At 45.2% G+C, this 20,297-nt stretch overlaps 1 protein-coding gene across 3 annotated transcripts; it reads right to left on the bottom strand.

The window, feature by feature from the left end:
* Positions 1 to 625: 625 nt before the first annotated feature.
* LOC126086011 (sialic acid-binding Ig-like lectin 6) lies at positions 626 to 9,498 on the bottom strand. Of its 3 annotated transcripts, XM_049901965.1 has the most exons (8): positions 9,400 to 9,498; positions 8,952 to 9,323; positions 8,518 to 8,796; positions 8,274 to 8,321; positions 6,898 to 7,152; positions 6,147 to 6,243; positions 5,740 to 5,821; positions 626 to 1,861 (listed from the first exon to the last, which is right to left on the bottom strand). In XM_049901965.1, the coding sequence occupies exons 1-8, from the start codon at positions 9,440 to 9,442 to the stop codon at positions 1,682 to 1,684; spliced, it is 1,356 nt and encodes a 451-aa protein (XP_049757922.1). In that variant the 5' UTR covers positions 9,443 to 9,498; the 3' UTR covers positions 626 to 1,681. The 3 variants fall into 3 exon arrangements, 2 of the variants coding, with proteins under 2 accessions (XP_049757922.1, XP_049757923.1); XM_049901966.1 differs by lacking the exon at positions 8,274 to 8,321; XR_007519385.1 differs by lacking the exons at positions 626 to 1,861; positions 5,740 to 5,821 and adding an exon at positions 6,345 to 6,811 and having other exon boundaries at positions 6,160 to 6,243.
* Between the last annotated feature and the right edge of the window lie 10,799 nt (positions 9,499 to 20,297).

Below are 20,297 nucleotides of genomic sequence, written 5' to 3'. Positions count from 1 at the left end.
CTTGAATTCTGCCCTCCTCAGACAAGTGTTACAAAGCTCTTTTAGCTCAGCTGATAGGTGCCCTGAGGTACGCCACTCCGCCAGTAAGCTTCGACCCAAAGGCACTCGCCTCAAGCTCCTTGGGTTAGCAAAACCTAGCTCCACAAATTGTCCAGAGGCACCCTACAACTTCAGCAAGCCTCTTCCCCAAAGGCACTCAGCTTTCTCGCCCTGTGGACCAGGAAGGCCTCCACGCCATCTCGTGCCAGTTTCCTGCCAGTCTCCTGGTTCTGCTGCCTCTGCTGCTGCCAGTTCTCTGCCATTGCTTTTCACCATCTTGCTGTCTTCAGTGTTACAGCTCTCTCTCTGTCTTCTGGTTCCACAAGCTTCACAGCACAGGGATCCAGGTCCAAAGGACACACTCCATTCCTGGCTGTTCTTCCTTGCTGGTGGTGAGATCCTATCTTTCCCACCTCTGAGATGGCTCATTTTAAGCCTAGCAAGATGGCAAAATGACCAACCTCTTTGTTAGGGTTCCATAGACCTTATTTGCATGATCCCTCCCAATCAGGTGGAAGTTACAAGACCATGGAGATAAAGGCCATACAAAAGCAACCATTGCACCACATGAATAGTTTTTGTTGTTTTAAAAATACCTTTATTTCACCTTGAGTCTTCAAACATTTTCATTGAGTACTACGTAAACTAACATTTATTTCTCTCAGGGTGTTGAAGACAATGTTCTATTGTATTCAGGCTTTCAATATTGCTACTGATAAACCAGCTGTCAGTCTAACTGTGGTCTTTTCAATATAATCAGTCCCTCCTCATCCCCTCCCACCCTCCAGCTAATCTTAATAATTTCACTTAGTCATTATTTTTCATTGGTGTTCTTCAGTTTTACTGAAGGAACAGAAGCTAGGAGATCTAAAAGGCAACTGCTGGAATTGACATGGAATATGGGTGACTGGTGAGAAATGAGGTTGGAGAAGTCTGCATGGACAAGGTCATGGAGTCTTGAATAGAAAGATGAAGGACAGGAACTTTATTTGGGTAAGTCATGGAAGAGCTTTGAGATGGGAGTGACACAGACAGCTAGTGCTATGGCCTCTGGGACTTACCCCTCCAAGACCTAGGAAAAATTGTCAGCATAAACTTTCTGTTCAGGGAAGAAATAACTAGCATTCACTGACCACATGCTTTGTGTCAAGACTATTCTGAGCTGTTTTATATGTACTCTTTCACAGTAACCTGGTTACCTGTTGCCATCAAGCCGATTCCAACTGATGCTGACACCATATGTGCAGAATAGAACTCCACTCCATAGGGTTTTCAAGGCTGTGAACTTTCGGAAGCGGATCACCAGGGCTCTCTTCAGAGCTGCCTCTGGGTGGGTTTGAATCACCAACCTTTTGGTTAGTACTCAAACACTTAATCATTTGTGTCATCCAGGGACTCCAAATAACCTTGTTACATAGAACTTATTTGCCTGCTTTACAGAGCTATAAAGAAGGCACAGGGATATAAAGTGACTTGCTCAATAAGTGACATAGGTGGATTTGAACTCAGGTCTTTTGGACAGAAATCCACATATGCCAGAACGTTCGTATAATCCATTACCAAAGTCCATTCAGTTTTAAAGAATCAAAACCTGAGAGAGATCATGTGCTTTCCACTCAAGGCTGTGACTTTGAGCACTTTCTCATTCGTGTGTCTTTATCTCTGTGTATTCAGTGTCAGTGTCCTCCTGTTCCTGCAGCCTCAGCTTCTTAAAGTTGAGGGATGCATAGTGGAGCTCTTGTTTCTCTCTTGAGATAGGGCCAGGCCCAGCAGGGCCTCGGTGGTCTGAAGGGATGCCTATCTGGAACTGGTGCTGCTGTCCCTGAGCGGAAGGAAGAAAATGGATTCAGATCAAGGCAGTGGGGTCTAGGATAAAGCAGCCAATGGTCAGAAAGAAATTGGGACTGATGAAATTTTTGTTATTTATCCATTCATTTATTCAAAAATACTTAATAATTCAGATTGGCCAGCCCTTAGCGAGTGCTTATACTAATCACATTGTTCTCAAAAAATACTGTGGAGAGGATAATCTTATCATAGACACCTTACAAATAAAAAAAACTGAGCTTAAGAGAGTTTATATACATTGCTTGAAGACACACACAAATATAAATGCACCCAGTCAAGAGTCAAAACCAGTTCTTTCCAACTACAGAGCCTGCCATCTTATTAATTGTCTGGTGGTGTGCTCAGTGTTGGATGTAGAGTGATGATGAAAGTAGACACAGTCCCTGATATTGTGCAGCTTATGGCTTTCTAGGAGAGGCGCTTATTAAATACGTAGAAAATCAGTGTGTTTCAAGTTGTAAGTTCATGATGGGAGATATTTTGAAACATAAATCAAGGGTAGGGGTGGCGTAACTGGTTCATGGACAGGTACTAGAAGACAGACAGAGACCAGACCCTGAAGTAAAGGCGATAACCAGACACTCTTTCCTATACTTGCCCATCCCTTGATACCTTATAGAAGAATGGATAGAAGCTCCAGAGAAAGAGCTTCAGAAAATCTGTATAGTGATTTCGTTAAGTCTTTGGCTGAATATTCAGCTGCATATGCATACTATGAGATGCCATAAATCTGATTAAAAAAACATGCTATTTGAGAAAGAACAATTATGGAGAAGATAGAGTAAAGGTTAATCTAAACTCACCCTAACAAAGCTTGTATTAAAAACTTTGAATGGGTCAAGATGATCCAGAAGTAAATTAACTGCCTGCCAGTAGAGAGCTCAACAATCGTTAAGGGAATTCTAGAATATCCAGATAATCACCTATATAACATAACGTCCAGCATAACTTCCCAAATTACTAAATATGAAAAGAAGCTACAAAATGTCAGCCATGACAAGGGGAAAAGCGGTCAATAGAAACAGGACCCAACATTTCAGCAATGATGCAATTTGAAGACAAAATTAAAAAAAAAACAGCTATTAATAAATACGTTCAAGGAATAAACAGAAGCAGAAGCTCCATATGGAAATCATGAAATCAGACACCCCCTTCATGCAATACAGACAACTCAACTCTAGAATAACTAAGACCTAAATTATCTGAACGTCAAAAGCAAGAAATTTTAGATTTCTATATAAAATATAGGTGAATATGTTTCTGATCTTACAGCAGGAAATTTTTTGTTTAAAAAGACACAAAAATCACTCAATATAAAAGGTTTAATATGACTATATCAAAATTAAAGCCTTAGGTGCAGCAAGTCGCCTTAGGAGAGCAAAATGACCAGATACACACTAGAAATAGTTGTTTATAATACACATAACTAACGTAAGCTGGTATTAAAGCTATATAATGACTTCCTACAGATTAGTAAGGAAAGGACAAACTACCAAGAGAAAAAATTGGCAACAGCGGTAAAGCGGCATTTCATAGAAGGGGTAGGCATTTATATATTCTTGACTCTGTAAAAGTACATAAATAAATACAAAGCATTTAGTAATCAGGAAAGTGTAAATGAAGACCACAATGTGCTATCCCAATTTTATTAGCAAAATTGAGAAGTCTAGGGAAATCAAGCATTGGAAAGGATGTGAATCAACGAAATTCCTTAAACGTAGATGGTGGGGATGTATATTGGTCTACCACTTTGGAAAATCATTGGTCATTACCTTGTTAAGATGGACATTTTTTATAGTGATCTAACAATTCAATTCTCACATATATGACCAAGAAACTCCTGCATATGAACACTGTGAGACATGAAATAAAAATGTTCAAAACACATACCTGGGAATAATCTAAATGATCATGAACATGAGACCAGATACATAAATTGTGCTATAAAAACATGACATATTTATTACATGGCAGTAAAAATTAATGAACTACATCTACATATTAACAATGTGGATGAATCTTAATAATGTAACCTGGTCCCAAAAGACTAGATCAAACATAATGCCCTTTTTACAAAGTCTGAAATAAGCAAATTTAACCAATACATTACAATACATGGAGTCGATTCTGACTCACAGCAAACCTATAGGACAGAGTAGAACTGCCCCATACAGTTTCCAAGGAGTGTCTGATGGATTCAAACTGCTGATCTTTTGGTTAGCAGCCGTAGCTCTTTACTACTACGCCACCAGGGTTTCCAATCAATATATTGCTTAGGTGTAACTCCATGAGTTGGGAGTGGCGGAGAGGGGAGGGTACGGGGGGAAATAACAGCAATGGAATCATAAACAGAATTCAGGATAGAGACTACTGAAGATGGGGGTAGCTAGAGGGTTGGGAAGAGAAGAAACACACAGGTAGATGTAATCTATTATCAGCATTCTCATTCTTGGATTGAGTAAGGGGTTAATGGCTTATATCATAAAGGAAAAAAGAGAGAAAAAAATAGAAGAGGTCCATGAGTAGATCAATCATAACAGAATATCATGAACCAAGCATCGCTGCTGATTTAATGACTGATGTAATTGACCTGAGATGAATTAAATATACACGTGTACCTATGAGAAGGGGCCCTAGCGGTGCAGTGGTTAAGAGTTTGGCTGCTAGCCAAAAGGTCAGCAGTTCAATATCACCAACCACTCATTGGAAACCCTAAGGGACTGTTCTACTGTGTTCTATATGGTTCTTATGAGTCAGAATCAACTCAATGGCAACTGGTGTTTTTTCAGCTATGAGGAGGAGCCCTGGTGGCAAAATGGTTAAGTACTCAGCTGCCAAAGGAAAGACTGGAGGTTCAAACCCACCCAGCAGCTCTGCAGGAGAAAGACCTGGCCCTCCGCTCCCATAAAGATTACGCCTAGAAAACCCTATGGAGAAGTTCTACTCTGAAACATTGGGTCGCTATGAGTTGAAATTAACTTGATGGCATCCTACAACAACAAAACATATGAGAGGTGATGGAAACAGGGTACATTGAGTGAGACCAACAGGACCCTGAATCAGACCAGGCCCTTGTTCTTGGAGAGACCCTACCATGGTGGGGGATGGGCCTGTGTTTGCAATTATAGCATGGTGAGCCTCACAAAACCGGGATGTACCCTGGGATGTAGGTACAGAGAGGAGAGGATAACAGCATCTTGCTCAGAAGGGGTTGGCCAAAGTTTCTACAGGGAAAGGATAATATTTCATTTGCATCTTGAATAATGAGCATGATTTTGCCAGTAGAACTAGTGGCCTAGGTAGTGGCAAATCTAGGGGAGGGGACATGGCCACTGCTGAGCCAGACCTGTTTAAGAAAATGAAGAACAGCTACATGGACCACAACACAATGGCATGGAGGGGAGGAAACTGATTGGAAATGGCGCAATACCACACCAAAGTGTTTGGCATCTTCTCCAACCATTAGGAAGCTAGCAGAGACATCTAAATCATCTAAACTATGGAGGAACTGGATGATAATTATTTCTGAAGGATTTTCCAGGTAGCCTGTGTTGAGAAGAGATGAGGGCAAGAACCTGAGGTGGACTCAGGGATCCAGGATAGACGAAAAAACCTCAGTGAGCATAGGAGTAAGATAAGGAGAAGGAGACCAGTCTTACTTCTATCCGGAAAGAAGGATAGAACTTGATAATTTGTAATCTCTAAGGAATGAGACAAAAATAAAAATAACTCCCTGATCTCCAGATGTGGGACTCTGGTGGAGAATGCTAAGTGTTGAATGTTAAAAGGTAAGTGCCTAAGGAGGGTGCCCAAAAGGGGTAATGCTGAATGGGAGGTGTCCTTATCACTCACCCATGATCCTGAACCCAAGACCGAGATTGTATCATTCACGCCTTCCATTGTACTAGCTGCTTTCTTCCTCTGAGTCTTCACTCTGAGGGAAGATCCCAGGGATTTTCAGACTTGTTATTTGGAACCTGGAGTAGGTAGCCCATCCCCCTACTCTCTATGAAGAACGTGGAAATGGTGAGTGGGATAGATGGATGAGGGTCTAGTCTCCAGGTGCTCCTCCTAACCCAAGAGCTGAACTAGAAGTTGGGAAGAGACCCCACGTTGGTCCAACTGATTACAGGTGGAAGTTTTCTGGCCTTCCCAAACACTCCAGGTTCTTCCAGCTCAGGTTTTCTGAGATTGTACAACCTGCATAACCTCTCCACCCCAGGTGTATCCCTCCACCCCAGGAACCCACTCACTCCCACCTGAAGATGAGGAAAAGGCAGAGACAAAGCAGGGCCATTCCGCTAGCTCCTCCAGCAGCTCCCAGGACTTCTGAACATGACCTGGGTTCTGGTTTCCCTACAGATAATTCAAGGTTCAATTAAATGCCAATCCCAACACATGGCATCCTCCCAACCATCCACTCCTCTCTGCCCTCAATTAATGTGTCTGATGCCCACCCAGGACTCAGTCACTTGGCATCCCTTTGCTCTGTAGATCCTGAGCCAGCCTCTGCACACCACATCACACATCCCCACCAGTCAAAGGACTGAGGGTCTTATCCCCAGCCACTCCTGTCTTGGCCTTGAGTGCCTCTCCTTCACGCTCCATCTCTCTAGGGATGAGGCTCTTCTTCCACTGAAGACCCTTGACCTGGCAGCAGCAGGACAGTGATGCTCCGGGCTCCACGGACATTCTGGGCCTTACAGCAGAGTCTGAGGCCAAGGCTTAGCCCAGCACTGAGGCTCAGGTGCTGTTGGCCCAGTGCCCAGTGGAGCTGAAGGTGAGGTGTTGCTACTATTCCCCTCCACCATCCCATCCCCAACCTTCCAGCACAGGGAGAAGGCCAGCTGGGCTTGGGCAGAGCAGTTGCAGCACAGACCCTCATCCTCCCAGGAGCAAAAGGGACTGAGAAGCTGTGGGGGATCTGTGGGGAGGAAGGAGATGGCTCAGCAGGGGATCTCTTGTGTCTCTAACACCATAGAGTCCGTCCCCAACTGCCTCCAAACTCACAGTGAACAAAGACATTCAGAAGAACATGCTGGGAACCCAGTTGGTTTTGAGCTTGGCAGGTGAACACTCCTTCTGCAGTCCCTGCTTGAGGCAGTTCCATGTATCCAGTGTTGGAGATGAGGGAGGTGTTCAGGCTTGGGGACTGCCAGAACCAGCTTAGCAATGCAGGGGGATTGCTGTCAGCAACACAGACCAGACGCAGGGATTGGCCCTCCAGGATGGGAAGGGATGAGGCATTTCCCAAGATCCTGAAGGCTTTGGGAGAGAGAGAAAAATATGGAAAGGGAGAAAAAGAAAAATGGAGGGAGAGGGAGGAATATGGAGAGAGAGATGAAGAAAGACAGAAATATGGACAGAGATAGAAGGAGATATGGGGGGAGAGAGAGAGAGAGTGAGCACTATGGGACACTGACAGCCCTGTTCTCCTCTCTCTGCCAGGGTCAAGCCTAGTGTCCCTCTCCTTCTGTGATAGCCACACTAGCCCTGGAGAGGCGGGTAGAGTCCAGGCCTCAGGCCTTCAGAAGAGGCCCAGATCATTTTCCTAGAGATTCCCTAGCTGTCTGACTGGTGGAGGACAGAGGACCTCAAACAGGCATGCAGTAAACAAATGCAGTTAATGGACCAAGGAAGAACTTAAGGAACATCAGGAGGAGGAAGCACATCAGAGAAAAGGGTGACGTGAGACGGATAGGACTGCTTCCGTCGGAATTGGCAAAAGAGAATTGTGGGTGAGCAAAAGACTGACTTCCAGGAGTTGACAGGAATGGAGGCTTTCTCCCTCTGCTCTCCCTCATCAGCTGGTGTTATGGATTGCATTGTGCCCCCAAAAAAGATGTCTTGTAAATCCTAACCTCTGCCTGTGTTTATAATCCCATTTGTGACTGGGCTATGCATGTTATATTAATGAAGCAGAATCAGATTATGTTAATGAGGATTAGGTTATTTTTTTACATTAATGAGGCTAGATTAGCATGCATCTTGAGACAATCTCTTTTAAGATATAAAAGAAACTAAACAAGCAAGCTAAGCAGCTGAGATGGAGGAAGAGATGCCAAATCACATGAAGATTGCCCAGGAGCAGAAGCTCAAAGATAAAGGGCATGAATAGAGCCAAGCCAAGAGAGACAGAAAGCCTTCCCCTACAGCCAAAGTCTGAATTTGGACTTCTAGCCTCCTAAGCCATGAGATATAAAGTTTTGTTTGTTAAACCCACCCACTTGTGGTATTTCTGTTATAGAAGCACTAGATAACTAAGACAACTGGTTTCTCCTACTCCATGCAGTCCTTGGTTAGTTGGAGCTCTGAGACCTAAGGTCTGTCCTGAGCTGGCAGAGACTCTGCTTCTATCCCAGCCCTGCAGAGAAGTTCTTTCCTACCTGTGCTGTTTCCCTGGGAGGCTGTGATGACCATGTTCTGTGGAGCATCTGGGATAGAAGATGTGGCAGCCTCATCATCCATGGTGAGAAATGAGTGGGCATTGGGCCTTTCCCTCAGAAACCGTGGAAACAGGTAAGGAGCCTCCTTCCTGCTTGGCTACCAGGTCCCAATTGTCAAACCCTGACCGAGCCCAACCATGGCCCTACACTCTCAGCCACCCAGCTGACCCCACTCAGCACTCACAGGAGATATTGAGCTGGATGGTCCTCTTCACAGTCACACCAACTGCAGGGAAGGTCACCTGACAGGTGAGGCTGGTGCCATGGTCCTGGGGTCTTGGGGAGAGGGTGAGCACTGAGGAGAGGTGGGCCCGGGGACCCAAGGAGGTGAGGGCGGCTGAGTTCCAGGAGAAGATGGGGGGTGTCCCCTGCTCACAGGCCCAGGGCACAGTGCAGGTCAGATTCCTGGGGTGGCCAGACTCCAGGATTCCTGGGATCTGGATGTTGGGTGATTGAGTCAGGGCTAAGAAGGAGAGAGAGATCAGAGCCCCTCAGCATGTTGTCAGCCAGCCCCAGGGTCTTGTCGTGACTGTCTCCACCCCCATAAGGAGCAGAACCATCTTTTTTCTACTTCTAGTGCACCACACCCTAGGGCCTTTTCCTGCGTCCCTACCATACCTGTCACCTTCAGAGAGAACATCTTATCTCCATATAAGTATCTCTTATAGGCACTATCCATTCCAAAGGAGTACATCCCATTGTCTTCCACGTTGGCATCTCTGATGCTCAGGGAGCAGTTGTTGACCCAGGGATCCCCGAGCAAGAAGAATCGGCCCTGGGTCCTTTCCTGCACCTTCTGTTCTGGTTTGTTTGTGGCCACTGGAAGACGCTGGTGTATATTCGCCCCTCCTCGGAACCAAAACATGTGGCGGTATCCATAGGAACCCCTAAGGTAGGAAAATTTACAGGGCACAAGGACACACAGGCCCTCCTGCACTGTCACGGATTCCTTTAGTTCCAGCTTGATTCTCAAACTCTGAGTCCGGGACCCTGGGGAGGGAGAGACTCAGCTTCAAGCTCCAGAACCTCCCCTGAGCAGAACCCCTCACCCCCTCAGCCCACTCACCTCCCCACAGCAGGGGCAGAAGCACCAGCAGTGACAGCAGCATCTCTGGCCCATGCCTAAGACACCCTGCCTTCCAGAGCGCCTCTGAAAAGGAAAGGAAAGCTGCAGATGTAGGAGGGCAGAGGAAGCCTAGGCAGGAAGCCAGTGGTGAAAACGAAATGTAAAAAAAAAAAAAAAAAAGAAACCGTAGAAGGGGAGCTTTAGACGTAGCCAAAGATTGGTTGTTTGAGATTATCCAATTCCCTTTCTGCATGTCACAGATGTCCCCTGAGGCTCAGAGGAGGCAAGAGGCTTGCTCTGTAAGGCAGCAAGGAAAGACAAGAGCCCTCAAGTCCTGCCTTCTGGTCTTGCGCACAATGGTCTGTTCTGGGGAAGCAGGGACCACCTGGCCAGACCCCTGGGAGTCACAGCCTCTGGACCCTGGTGAAGGTCAACCTGCCAGGGGTAGGACTTGGGATGGCCTGAGAATCAGAGGTATAGGAGAAAGATTTAGATGAGGTAAGGGAAGTAGTGCTTCACTCGTTTCATTCATTTATTCACAAACTAGGGGATTGTTATGGACTGAATTGTTTTCCCCAAAAAGGTATCTTGAACTCCTAACCCCGTTCCCTGTGAACGTGCCCTTGTTTGCAAGTAGGGTCTTTCAAGATGTTATCAGTTAAATTCCCATGAGGTCATACTGGAGTAGGGTGGGTTCTAATCCAGTAGGACTGGTGTCCATATAAAAAAGGAGAAGAGACACAGAAAGACACAGAAGGAAGATGACCAAGTGAAGGTGGAGGCAGAGATTGAAGTGATATATGTAGGAGTCCAGAGATGCCAAAGATAGCCGGCCATCACCAGAATGTAGGAGATAGGCATGGAACAGATTCTCTCTCAGGGCCTCAGAAGGAATCAGAATAGCTGACGCCCTGATTTTGGACTCCCAGCATCCAGAACTGTGAGACAACACATTTCTGTTGGCTTAAGCCACCTATTTGCTGAACTTTGTTATGGCAGCCCTAAGGAAACTAATACCTCTTCTCTCTCGTGCTTTTTCCTGCAGCCCCTCACTACTTATTATATTCAGAGACAGTGTCATATATTTGAAACTATATTTCATGTAACATCTCTCCATCCAAAAGGAGTATGCCCCACTTTCCCACATCGTGGAAAATCTGGTGCTCAGAGAGAACAATTATGGATCCTTGAGTTGCATAGTGGTTAAGTGCTATGCCTGCTAACCAAAAGTTCAGCAGTTCAAATACCAGGTGCTCTTTGGGAACTCTATGGGGCGGTTCTACTGTGTCCTGTAGGGGCGTTACGAGTTGGAATCAACTCCACGGCAATGGGTTCTGTTTGGGTTTTGAGTTGCTAAGGGTGCTGAATGGTCCCCACATTCTCTCTTCCAGGTTTGTTTGATTTTTAATGAAAAATGTGTTAAAGAGACTTAATGAAGACAGTAACTGAACGCAACGCGTGGTCCTGGATTCCTCATCGGTTTGGACAAAAGCCGTAAAGGACATTTGGAGGTCAACTGGAAAAATTTGAATAGGTGTGAACATGGACAGAGGATTAGATGAGAGGGACGTTTACTAGGATGGAAAGTTCAAGGTCATTAAGTAAAAAAAAGCAGGTTAGAAAACCGTATGTGCTAGATGATCACATTTTTAAAAAAGTTTGTATGTTTCTGGAAAAAAAAGATCTAAAGGGATATGCACTAGGGTATTAACAGTAGTGATTTTTAAGTGTCGAGAATATGTTTTATTATTGTTGCTGTCGTATGTTTTCTATTTTTATACACTGCATGTCTCTGTAATAAAAATAACTCGTTACCATAACGTCAGTTCTGACTCATGGTGATCCCACGTGTTACAGAGTAGAACTACTGCTCCATAGTCTTTTCTTGGCTGTAATATTTTTGGAAGTAGATTGCCAGGCCTTTCTTCTGCGGTGCTGCTGGGGGGGTTAATCACCCAACCCCTAGGTTATTAGTCAAGCACAAACTGCTTCCACCACCTAGGGATCTTCTTAATAAGCTATTACCAATAAAAATCTGATTGCCAATATTTACAATTCAGGAGATTCCCTCTTCCAGGTTTTGACATAATCTGTGGTCACAGGGGATTATGGTATCTCTTGGCCACGTCCAGGATCTGAAGGTGTAAAGTGGGTTAAAGTCAGTGTAGAAAACCCAAAGATGGGGATGGAGAATGGGCAGGTATAGGATGCACAGACCCTCTTTTGCCATCACTGACTGAAGGATGTGCAGACTGTATCTACCCAGTCCTCCAGGGACCACTGAGGGAGACAGAAGCTCTGACTCCAGCCCCACCAGCCCCCTCTTCCTTAGACCTCAGTCGCCTTCCTGGCAGAGCAACAGGCAGCAACAGCATCTCTAGGCTGAAAGGAATAGTCTAGATTCCCCTGACTTATCCCATCTTGGAAGTCGGGGACAATTGTGGAGTGCTAAGACAGCTGGGGGCCCGTCCTGGATTAAAATTTATGGCTTCTGTTCCAAATTTATCCTTCAACAGGAATGGTCACCTTAGTTTTCTAGGGCTGCTTTAACAAAGTACCACAAAGTCATTGACTTTAAACCACATAAATTTATTGTCTCACAGTTCTGGAGTCCAGAAGTCCATATCAGGGTGTCAGCCATGTTTATCATTTCTAAGGGCTTTGAGAGAGAAACTTTCATGCCTCCCTGACAGCTTCTAGGGATTGCTGACAATACCTGGTGTTCCTTTGTTGCTTGTAGATGTACCTTCTCATGGCATCTTCCCCTGTGTGACATTGTCTCTGTGTCCATTCTCTCCTTTTATAAAGACACTACTCAGAAGAGATCAGGACCCACCCTACTCTGGTATGACATCATTAACTGAAAACAAAACAAAAAACCGTATTTCCAAACAAGATCACATTCTTACGTACAGGTGTTAGGACTTTGACATACCTTTTTGGAGGACACAGTTCAATCCATAACAATAGCCCCTCTGCCCAGATCATCACAGAAGAAGTGAAAGATGATCTCTTCTCACCTCAGACCACAGCAGCCTGGGCCCCTCCTTCCTCCTCTACTCTCAGATACTGCTTCTCACTCGCTCCCTCAAGAAGGATGGGAGTTTGGGGGCCTATTTTCCCCAGATGGGTTTCATGGAGACCCTCTCATGGGGCCAGAGAAGTAGAAAACCAAGACTGTTCTGGAACTGAATCCTCTCTGTCTTGGACCCGGCCCAGGTTGGGGCACATAGGGGGCTTCAGGAAGCATTGGGATAACTCTTGAACTTGTCTGTGCAGAGAGATCCAATGGACAGTGGCTGGAACTGAGCCTGGAGCCCCAGCCTCAAACTTGGGTGAGCTGGTTGGGCTCAGGAAGAGGTGGAACTTGTGACTGGGTCTTTTCCCCTCCCCCTATTTCCTGTGAGTCCTGCAAATGCACTTGCAGAATCCCTCTCTATGACTTCTCCACATTTCCTTCACCTGCCACAATTCCTCTCTGTTGTGAGGTGATTGCCTGATTTCCCTCTGCTCGTCCTACTTTGCTTTTGTAGTTAATAGCCTGCTAGGTCTCCCCTTGACAACTATCCATGCCTGAGGTCACAGAACCCTTTTTCCAGTCTAAGTAAGGTCCCTCAGTGCCTAGACACTTGGAATATCTTCCATTATGTTCAAAGATGATGACTTAGCCAGCCTGCTGATATGTCAGGCCTTCATTTATTCAACAGACATTGAGACATATATTAAAAATCTTTTAGGCTTTGGCACACATCCAGGGACAAAAAAGGACCATGAGTCATGTTCTCTGTCTTCTAAAGCTCTATCTGGGTACCAGGCAGAGAGAAAGAGGAAAGGGGGCCTCATATACGTAGGAAGTGAAAGACAGGGGTGGAGTCTTTTCCAGACAAGGGAGGGTTTCCTGCAGCAACTGACGTCTAAGAACCAAGAGTGTGTGAGATGTCCCTCTCTGATGTAATATGAGGCCCTTCCTTCTGGGGTGACAAGGAGAGACAGAGAAGAGCAGACTAGGACGTTTTCCATACTCAGTCCCCAAAACCAAAAAACCTATCTCTGTTGAGTCGATTCCTACTCATAGTGACCCTGTAGTACAGGGTAGAACTGCCCTATAGGGTTTCCAAGGAGCACCTGGTGGATCCGAACTGCCAACCTTTTGATTAGCAGCCGTAGCTCTTAACCACTACACCACCAGGGTTTCCTTTCAGTCCCCAAACCTCCTCCAATTCTCTCATCAGCGTCTGCCCATAGTGGGTGCTGTTTCAGACCTAGGCACTTTCTAGCCCTTGGACAGCCCCAGACATCAGGGACAGCGCTGTCCATGGTTCTGCATGTGGATTGGGTCCTGGGTTTAGGAAAAATTCAACTGTTCAAAGGGGCCTGAGTAGACAGGAACTGGATCTGGGCCTCAGGCCAGGAGAGGGATGATCAGAGGGACTGGGCCCGCCTGGGAGGGAGAAAATCAGGGAGGGGTGGTCCTCTGGTGTATTCGTTTCCTAGGGCTGCCATAACCAAGTACCACAGATTGGGTGGCCTGTAAGAACAGAAGTTTATTCTTTCACAGTTCTGGAGGCTAGAAGTCCAAATTCAGGATGTTGCATGGCCATGTTCTCTCCAAAGCCTCTAGAGGAAGATCATGTCTTGTCTCTTCCAGCTTCTGCTGCTGCAAGCCTGGATTTTCTTGGCTTGCAGCTGCTGAATCACATGGTATTCTTCCCTCTGTGTTTCTTCTCTTTTATAGGACACCACTCATATTGGATTACCAGTTGCCCTCAAGTTGATTTGACTCATGGCCACCCCATCTGTTTCAGAGTAGAACTGTACTTCATAGGGTTTTCAATGGCTGTAATCTTTTAGACCCCCAAGTGTTTGTCAGTTTGTCATACTGTGGGGGCTTGCATGTTGCTGTGATGCTGGAAACTATGCCACCGATATTCAGATACCAGCAAGGTCACCCATGGAGGACAGGTTTCAGCTAAGCTTCCAGACTAAGACAGACTAGGAAGAGGGATCCGGCAGTCTACTTCTGAAAAGCATTAGCCAGTGAAAACCTTATGAACAGCAGCAGAACATTGTCTGATATAGTGCTGGAAGATGAGCCCCCTAGCGTGGAAGGCACTCAAAAGATAACTGGGGAAGAGCTGCCTCCTCAAAGCAGAGTCAACCTTAATGACGTAGATGGCGTAAAGCTTTCCGGACCTTCATTTGTTGATGTGGCACTACTCAAAATGAGAAGAATCAGCTGCAAACATCCATTAATATTCGGAACCTGGAATGTACAAAGTATGAATCTAGGAAAATTGGAAATCATTAAAAATGAAATGGAATACATAAACATCGATATCCTAGGCATTAGTGAGCTGAAATGGACTAGTACTGGCTGCTTTGAATTGGACAATCATCTAGTCTACTATGCTGGGAATGACAGCTTGAAGAGGAATGGTGTTGCATTCATCATCAAAAAAAAACGTTTCAAGAGCTATCCTGAAATACAACTCTGTCAGTGATAGGATATCCATACACCTACAAGGAAGACCAGTTAATACGACTATCATTCAAATTTACGCACCAACCACTAGGGCCAAAGATGAAGAAATAGAAGATTTTTATCAGCTGCTACAGTCTGAAATTGCAATCAAGATGCATTGATAATTACTGGTAATTGGGATGCAAAAGTTGGAAACAAAGAAGAAGGATCAGTAGTTGGAAAATACAGCCTTGGTGATAGAAACAATGCCGGAGATCAAATGACAGAATTTTGCAAGACCAACGACTTCTTCATTACAAATACGTTCTTTCACCAACATAAACGGCGACTGTACACATGGACCATCTCCAGATGGAACATGCAGAAATCATATTGACTACATCTGTGGAAAGAGACGATGGAAAAGCTCAATATCATCAGTCAGAACAAGGCCGGGGCCGACTGTGGAACAGACCATCAAATGCTCATATGCAAGTTCAAGCTGAAACTGAAGAAAATCAGAGCAAGTCCACGAGAGCCAAAATATGACCTTGAATACATCCCACCTGAATTTAGAGACCATCTCAAGAATAGATTTGATGCATTGAACACTAGTGACCAAAGACCAGACGAGTTGTGCAATGACATCAAGGACATCATCCATGAAGAAAGCAAGAGGTCACTGAAAAGACATGAAAGAAAGAAAAGACCGAGATGGATGTCAGAGGAGACTCTGAAACTTGCTCTTGAACGTCGAGCAGCTAAAGCAAAAGGACGAATTGATGAAGTAAAAGAACTGAACAGAAGATTTCAAAGGGTATCTCCAGAAGACAAAGTAAAGTATTATAATGACGTGTGCAAAGTGCTAGAAATGGAAAACCAAAAGGGAAGAACAGGCTCGGCATTTCTCAAGCTGAAAGAACTGAAGAAAAAATTCAAGCCTCAAGTTGCAATAGTGAAGGATTCTATGGGGAAAATATTAAACGACACAGGAAGCATCAAAAGAAGATGGAAGGAATACACAGAGTCATTGTACAAAAAAGAATTAGTCAATATTCAACCATTTCAAGAGGTGGCATATGTTGAGGAACCGATGGTACTGAAGGAAGAAGTCCAAACTGCTCTGAAGGCATTGGCAAAAAACAAGGCTCCAAGAATTGATGAAATATCAACTGAGATGTTTCAACAAACAGATGCAGCACTGGAGGTGCTCACTTGTCTATGCCAAGAAATACGGAAGACAGTTTCCTGGCCAACTAACTGGAACACATCCATATTTATGCCTATTCCCAAGAAAGGTGATCCAACCGAATGTGGAAATTATAAAACAATATCATTAATATCACACGAAAGCAAAATTTTGCTGAAGATCATTCAAAAATGGCTACAGCAGTATATCGACAGGGAACTGACAGAAACTCAGGCCGGTTTCAGAAGAGGACGTGGAACCAGGGATATCATTGCTGATGTCAGATGGATCCTGGCTGAAAGCAGAGAATACCAGAAGGATGTTTTATTGACTATGCAAAGGCATTCGACTGCGTGGATCATAACAAATTATGGATAACATTGGGAAGAATAGGAATTCCAGAACACTTAATTGTGTTCATGAGGAACCTTTACATAGATCAAGAGGCAGTTGTTCGGAGAGAACAAGGGGATGCTGATTGGTTTAAAGTCAGGAAAGGTGTGCATCAGGGTTGTATTCTTTCACCATACCTATTCAATCTGTATGCTGAGAAAATACAAGAAGCTGGACTATATGAAGAAGAACGGGGCATCAGGATTGGAGGAAGACTCATTAACAACCTGTGTTATGCAGATGACACAACCCTGCTTGCTGAAAGTGAAGAGGACTTGAGGCACTTACTAATGAAGATCAAAGACCACAGCCTTCAGTATGGATTGCACCTCACAACATAAAGAAAACAAAAATCCTCACAACTGGACCAATGAGCGACATCATGATAAACGGAGAAAAGATTGAAGTTGTCAAGGATTTCATTTGACTTGGATCCACAATCAACAGCCATGGAAATAGCAGTTAAGAAATCAAAAGATGCATTGCATTGGGTAAATCTGCAGCAAAGGACCTCTTCAAAGTGTTGAAGAGCAAAGATGTCACCTTGAAGACTAAGGTGCCCCTGACCCAAGCCGTGGTATTTTTAATCACATTATCTGCATGTGAAAGCTGGACAATGAATAAGGAAGACTGAAGAAGAATTGACGCCTTTGAATTGTGTTGGCAAAGAATATTGAATATACCACAGACTGCCAAAAGAATGAACAAATTTGTCTTAGAAGAAGTATGACCAGAATTCTCCTTAGAAGCAAGGATGGCAAGGCTGCATCTTGCAAACTTTGGACATGTTGTCAGGAGGGATCAGTCCCTGGAGAAGGACATCATGCTTGACAGAGTACAGGGTCAGCGGAAAAGAGGAAGACCCTCAACGAGGTGGATTGACACAGTGGCTGCAACAATGAGCTCAAGCATAACAACGATTGTAAGGATGGCGCAGGACCGGGCAGTGTTGTGTTCTGTTGTGCATAGGGTCACTGTGAGTTGGAACCAACTCGACAGCACCTATCAACAGCAACAATCTTTTAGAAGTAGATCACCAGGCCTTTCTTCTGAGGCGGCTCTGGGCAGATTCAAACTGCCAACCTTTTGGGTAGTTGCCAAGTACTTAACTGTTTGTGCCACCCAAGTAACCCTCATATTGGATTAGGACCTACATTATTCCTGTATAACCTCAAGTTAACTTCAGTGATAACATCTTCGAAGACCCTATTTTCAAATAAGGACATGCTCACAGGTATCAGGGATTAAAACTTTGATGAATCTGTCAGGGATTGAATTGTGCCCCCCAAAATGTCTGTGAACTTGGCTAGGTCATGATTCCCAGTGTTGTGTGATTGTCTGCCATTTTCTTTATTTATTTTGTACTTTAGATGAAGGTTTACACAACAAACTAGTTTCTCATCAAACGGTTAGTACACACATTGTTCTATGACATTGGTTAACAACCCCACGACATGTCAACACTATCCCTTCTCAACCCTGGGTTCCCTATTACCAACTTTCCTGTTCCCTCTGGCCTTCCAGTTCCTGCCCCAGGGCTGGTGTGCCCCTTCAGCCTTGTTTTGTTCCATGGGCTTGTTCAATCTTTGGTTAAAGGGTGAACCTCAGGAATGACCTCAATACTGAGCTGAAAGGGCGTCTGGGGGCCATACTCTCATGGTTTCTCCAGTCTCTGTCAGGCCAGCAAGTCTGGTCCTTCTTTTTGAGTTAGAATTTTGTTCTACATTTTTCTCCAGCTCTGTCTGGGACCCTCTGTTGTGACCCCTGTCAGAGCAGCCAGTGGTGGTAGCCGGACACCATCTAGTTTTACTGAATTCAATCTGGCGTCCACCATTTCATGTGATTTTCCTATGTGTTGTGAATCCTACCACTATGATATGATGGGATGTATTGGCGGCAGTTGTGTCAATGAGAGCTTTAGGAGTGGATAGTGTCTTGAGCTAATCTCTTTTGGGATATAGAAGAGAGAAGCAAGTGGAGAGACATGGCGACTCCATACCACTAAGAAAGAAGTACCAGGAGCACAGTGCATCCTTTGGACCTAAGACTTCTGTGCTGAGATTCTCCCAGACCAAGGGAAGGTTGCTGCATCAGAAGGACCTTCCTCCAGGGCCACAGAGAGAGAAAGCCTTCCCCTGGAGCCAGAGCCCTGAATTCGGACTTCTAACCTACTGGACTGTGAGAGAATAAACTATTCTTTGTTAAAGCCATCCACTTGTGGTATTTCTGTTACAGCAGCACTAGATAACCAAGACAGTATCTTTGGGGGAGGGGGGTATAATTCAATCCATAACAGGCCCATTCAATAAACAAAGTTTACTGAGCACTGCTGGAGGATCTAGATGATACCCAGCCCCCTACCCTCTTAGAGTTCACTAGAGGTGGGAATGAGGCTGCCATAGGCAAGGGCAGTGGGGAAAGATGTCAAGGTTGGTGAATGGTCAACAGCAAAAAATGTGTCAGAGAGGTGTGGGAGGCAAGGCAGAAAAGCAGCCTTGGATTTGGTAATGAGTTGTGCAATACAAGCAGGAATAGTGGGGAGAAGCCTGACTATCAGGACTGAGGATTAATGGGGCTTCTCATGGCTCACCTCAGCCCCCCAGGATTTGAGCTTTGAGACCCCACCTCACAACTGTACTGGTAGAGACTCTGAGTCTCACTAATGGCCAAAAACGTATGTGTGATTTTTCAGGCCCGGCCATAGGCAATAACAAAGGCTTTACCTGGCACGTCTTGTGGGGGGAGGCTCCCCTCCCCACACCAGACTTGGTAGATAGCCAGTGCATTGCAGTCTCTGAAGGTAGCTGTAGTCAATAACTCTGTCCCCTCTGGCCAGCTATACTCTTTCACTTATCTGCATTCTCAGCCCAACCAGCCACCCAGTTACCGTTGTAGATTCCAGCTCATGGCAAACCCAGGTGTGTTAGAGTAGAACTGTGCTCCATAGAGTTTTCAATGGCTGAGTTTTCAGAAGTAGATTGCCAGGACTTTCTTCCAAGGTGTCACTGATTGGACTAGAACTGCCAACCTTTCAATTAGCAACCGAGCACTTAACTGTTTCCACCACTCGGGGACTCACAGCCCAGGTACCTGTGATTGGAGGCCTCTTTATCAGGGGCCTTTGTCAGGCACCTCTATCAAGATCTCCTTATCAGGGGTGGCAGTGGAAACTTGAAGACAATTTTCTCCACTCTGACTCAGTACTTCTCCCTTTCCAGCCCTTCCCCCTCACCCTATCCCCAGTCCCTGGGTCCATAAAACCGCAGGAAACTTTTGTTGGGAGATCCCTTGGCAGTGAGACAATTTCCCACATCTGTGCTGACTCACCTGACCTTCACTTGGCACTGTTCCATGTGGAAAAAATGGAACTACGGGGGAGTGGGTGTTTTCTCTAGGTTAGTCTTATGCTTATATTACAACAGTAAGTGATTACAGCCTTGACTGTTACTTTCATTTTGGCTTGGTATCTTAAGCAACCAACACCTTTGACATGTGACAGCTCAGTTCTCAGCTCTGCTCTTGACAGATTCCGACCTCATCCCAGCCCCAGAGATGTTGTCTTCTACCTGGGCCTCTTCCTTCGATGGCAGATGGCCTGATTTTTTGGCATACCTGGGACAGGAAAATTTCCATTCTTAGGGGGTGCTCAGGGAGTGGCCTTTCATACCTCCCTCTGAGCCACAGAGGTAGGACTAAGCCTTTCCCAGCCAGGTCTCCAGGTCCCCAGCACAAATTACTTCTCCCTCAATGGCCCAGCCCTCAGGAGTCAAGGTTTCATGGCCCATCACTGTTTCTCTTGTGGTCACACCAACTCTAGGATGGAGTTGGTGCTGTGGTCCTGGAGCTACAGATAGA

Source organism: Elephas maximus, chromosome 11 (assembly GCF_024166365.1).
Source record: "Elephas maximus indicus isolate mEleMax1 chromosome 11, mEleMax1 primary haplotype, whole genome shotgun sequence".
Lineage (NCBI taxonomy): Eukaryota > Metazoa > Chordata > Mammalia > Proboscidea > Elephantidae > Elephas > Elephas maximus.
Note: the sequence above shows the minus strand (reverse complement) of the source record. Positions and strands in the feature narration are given on the sequence as shown.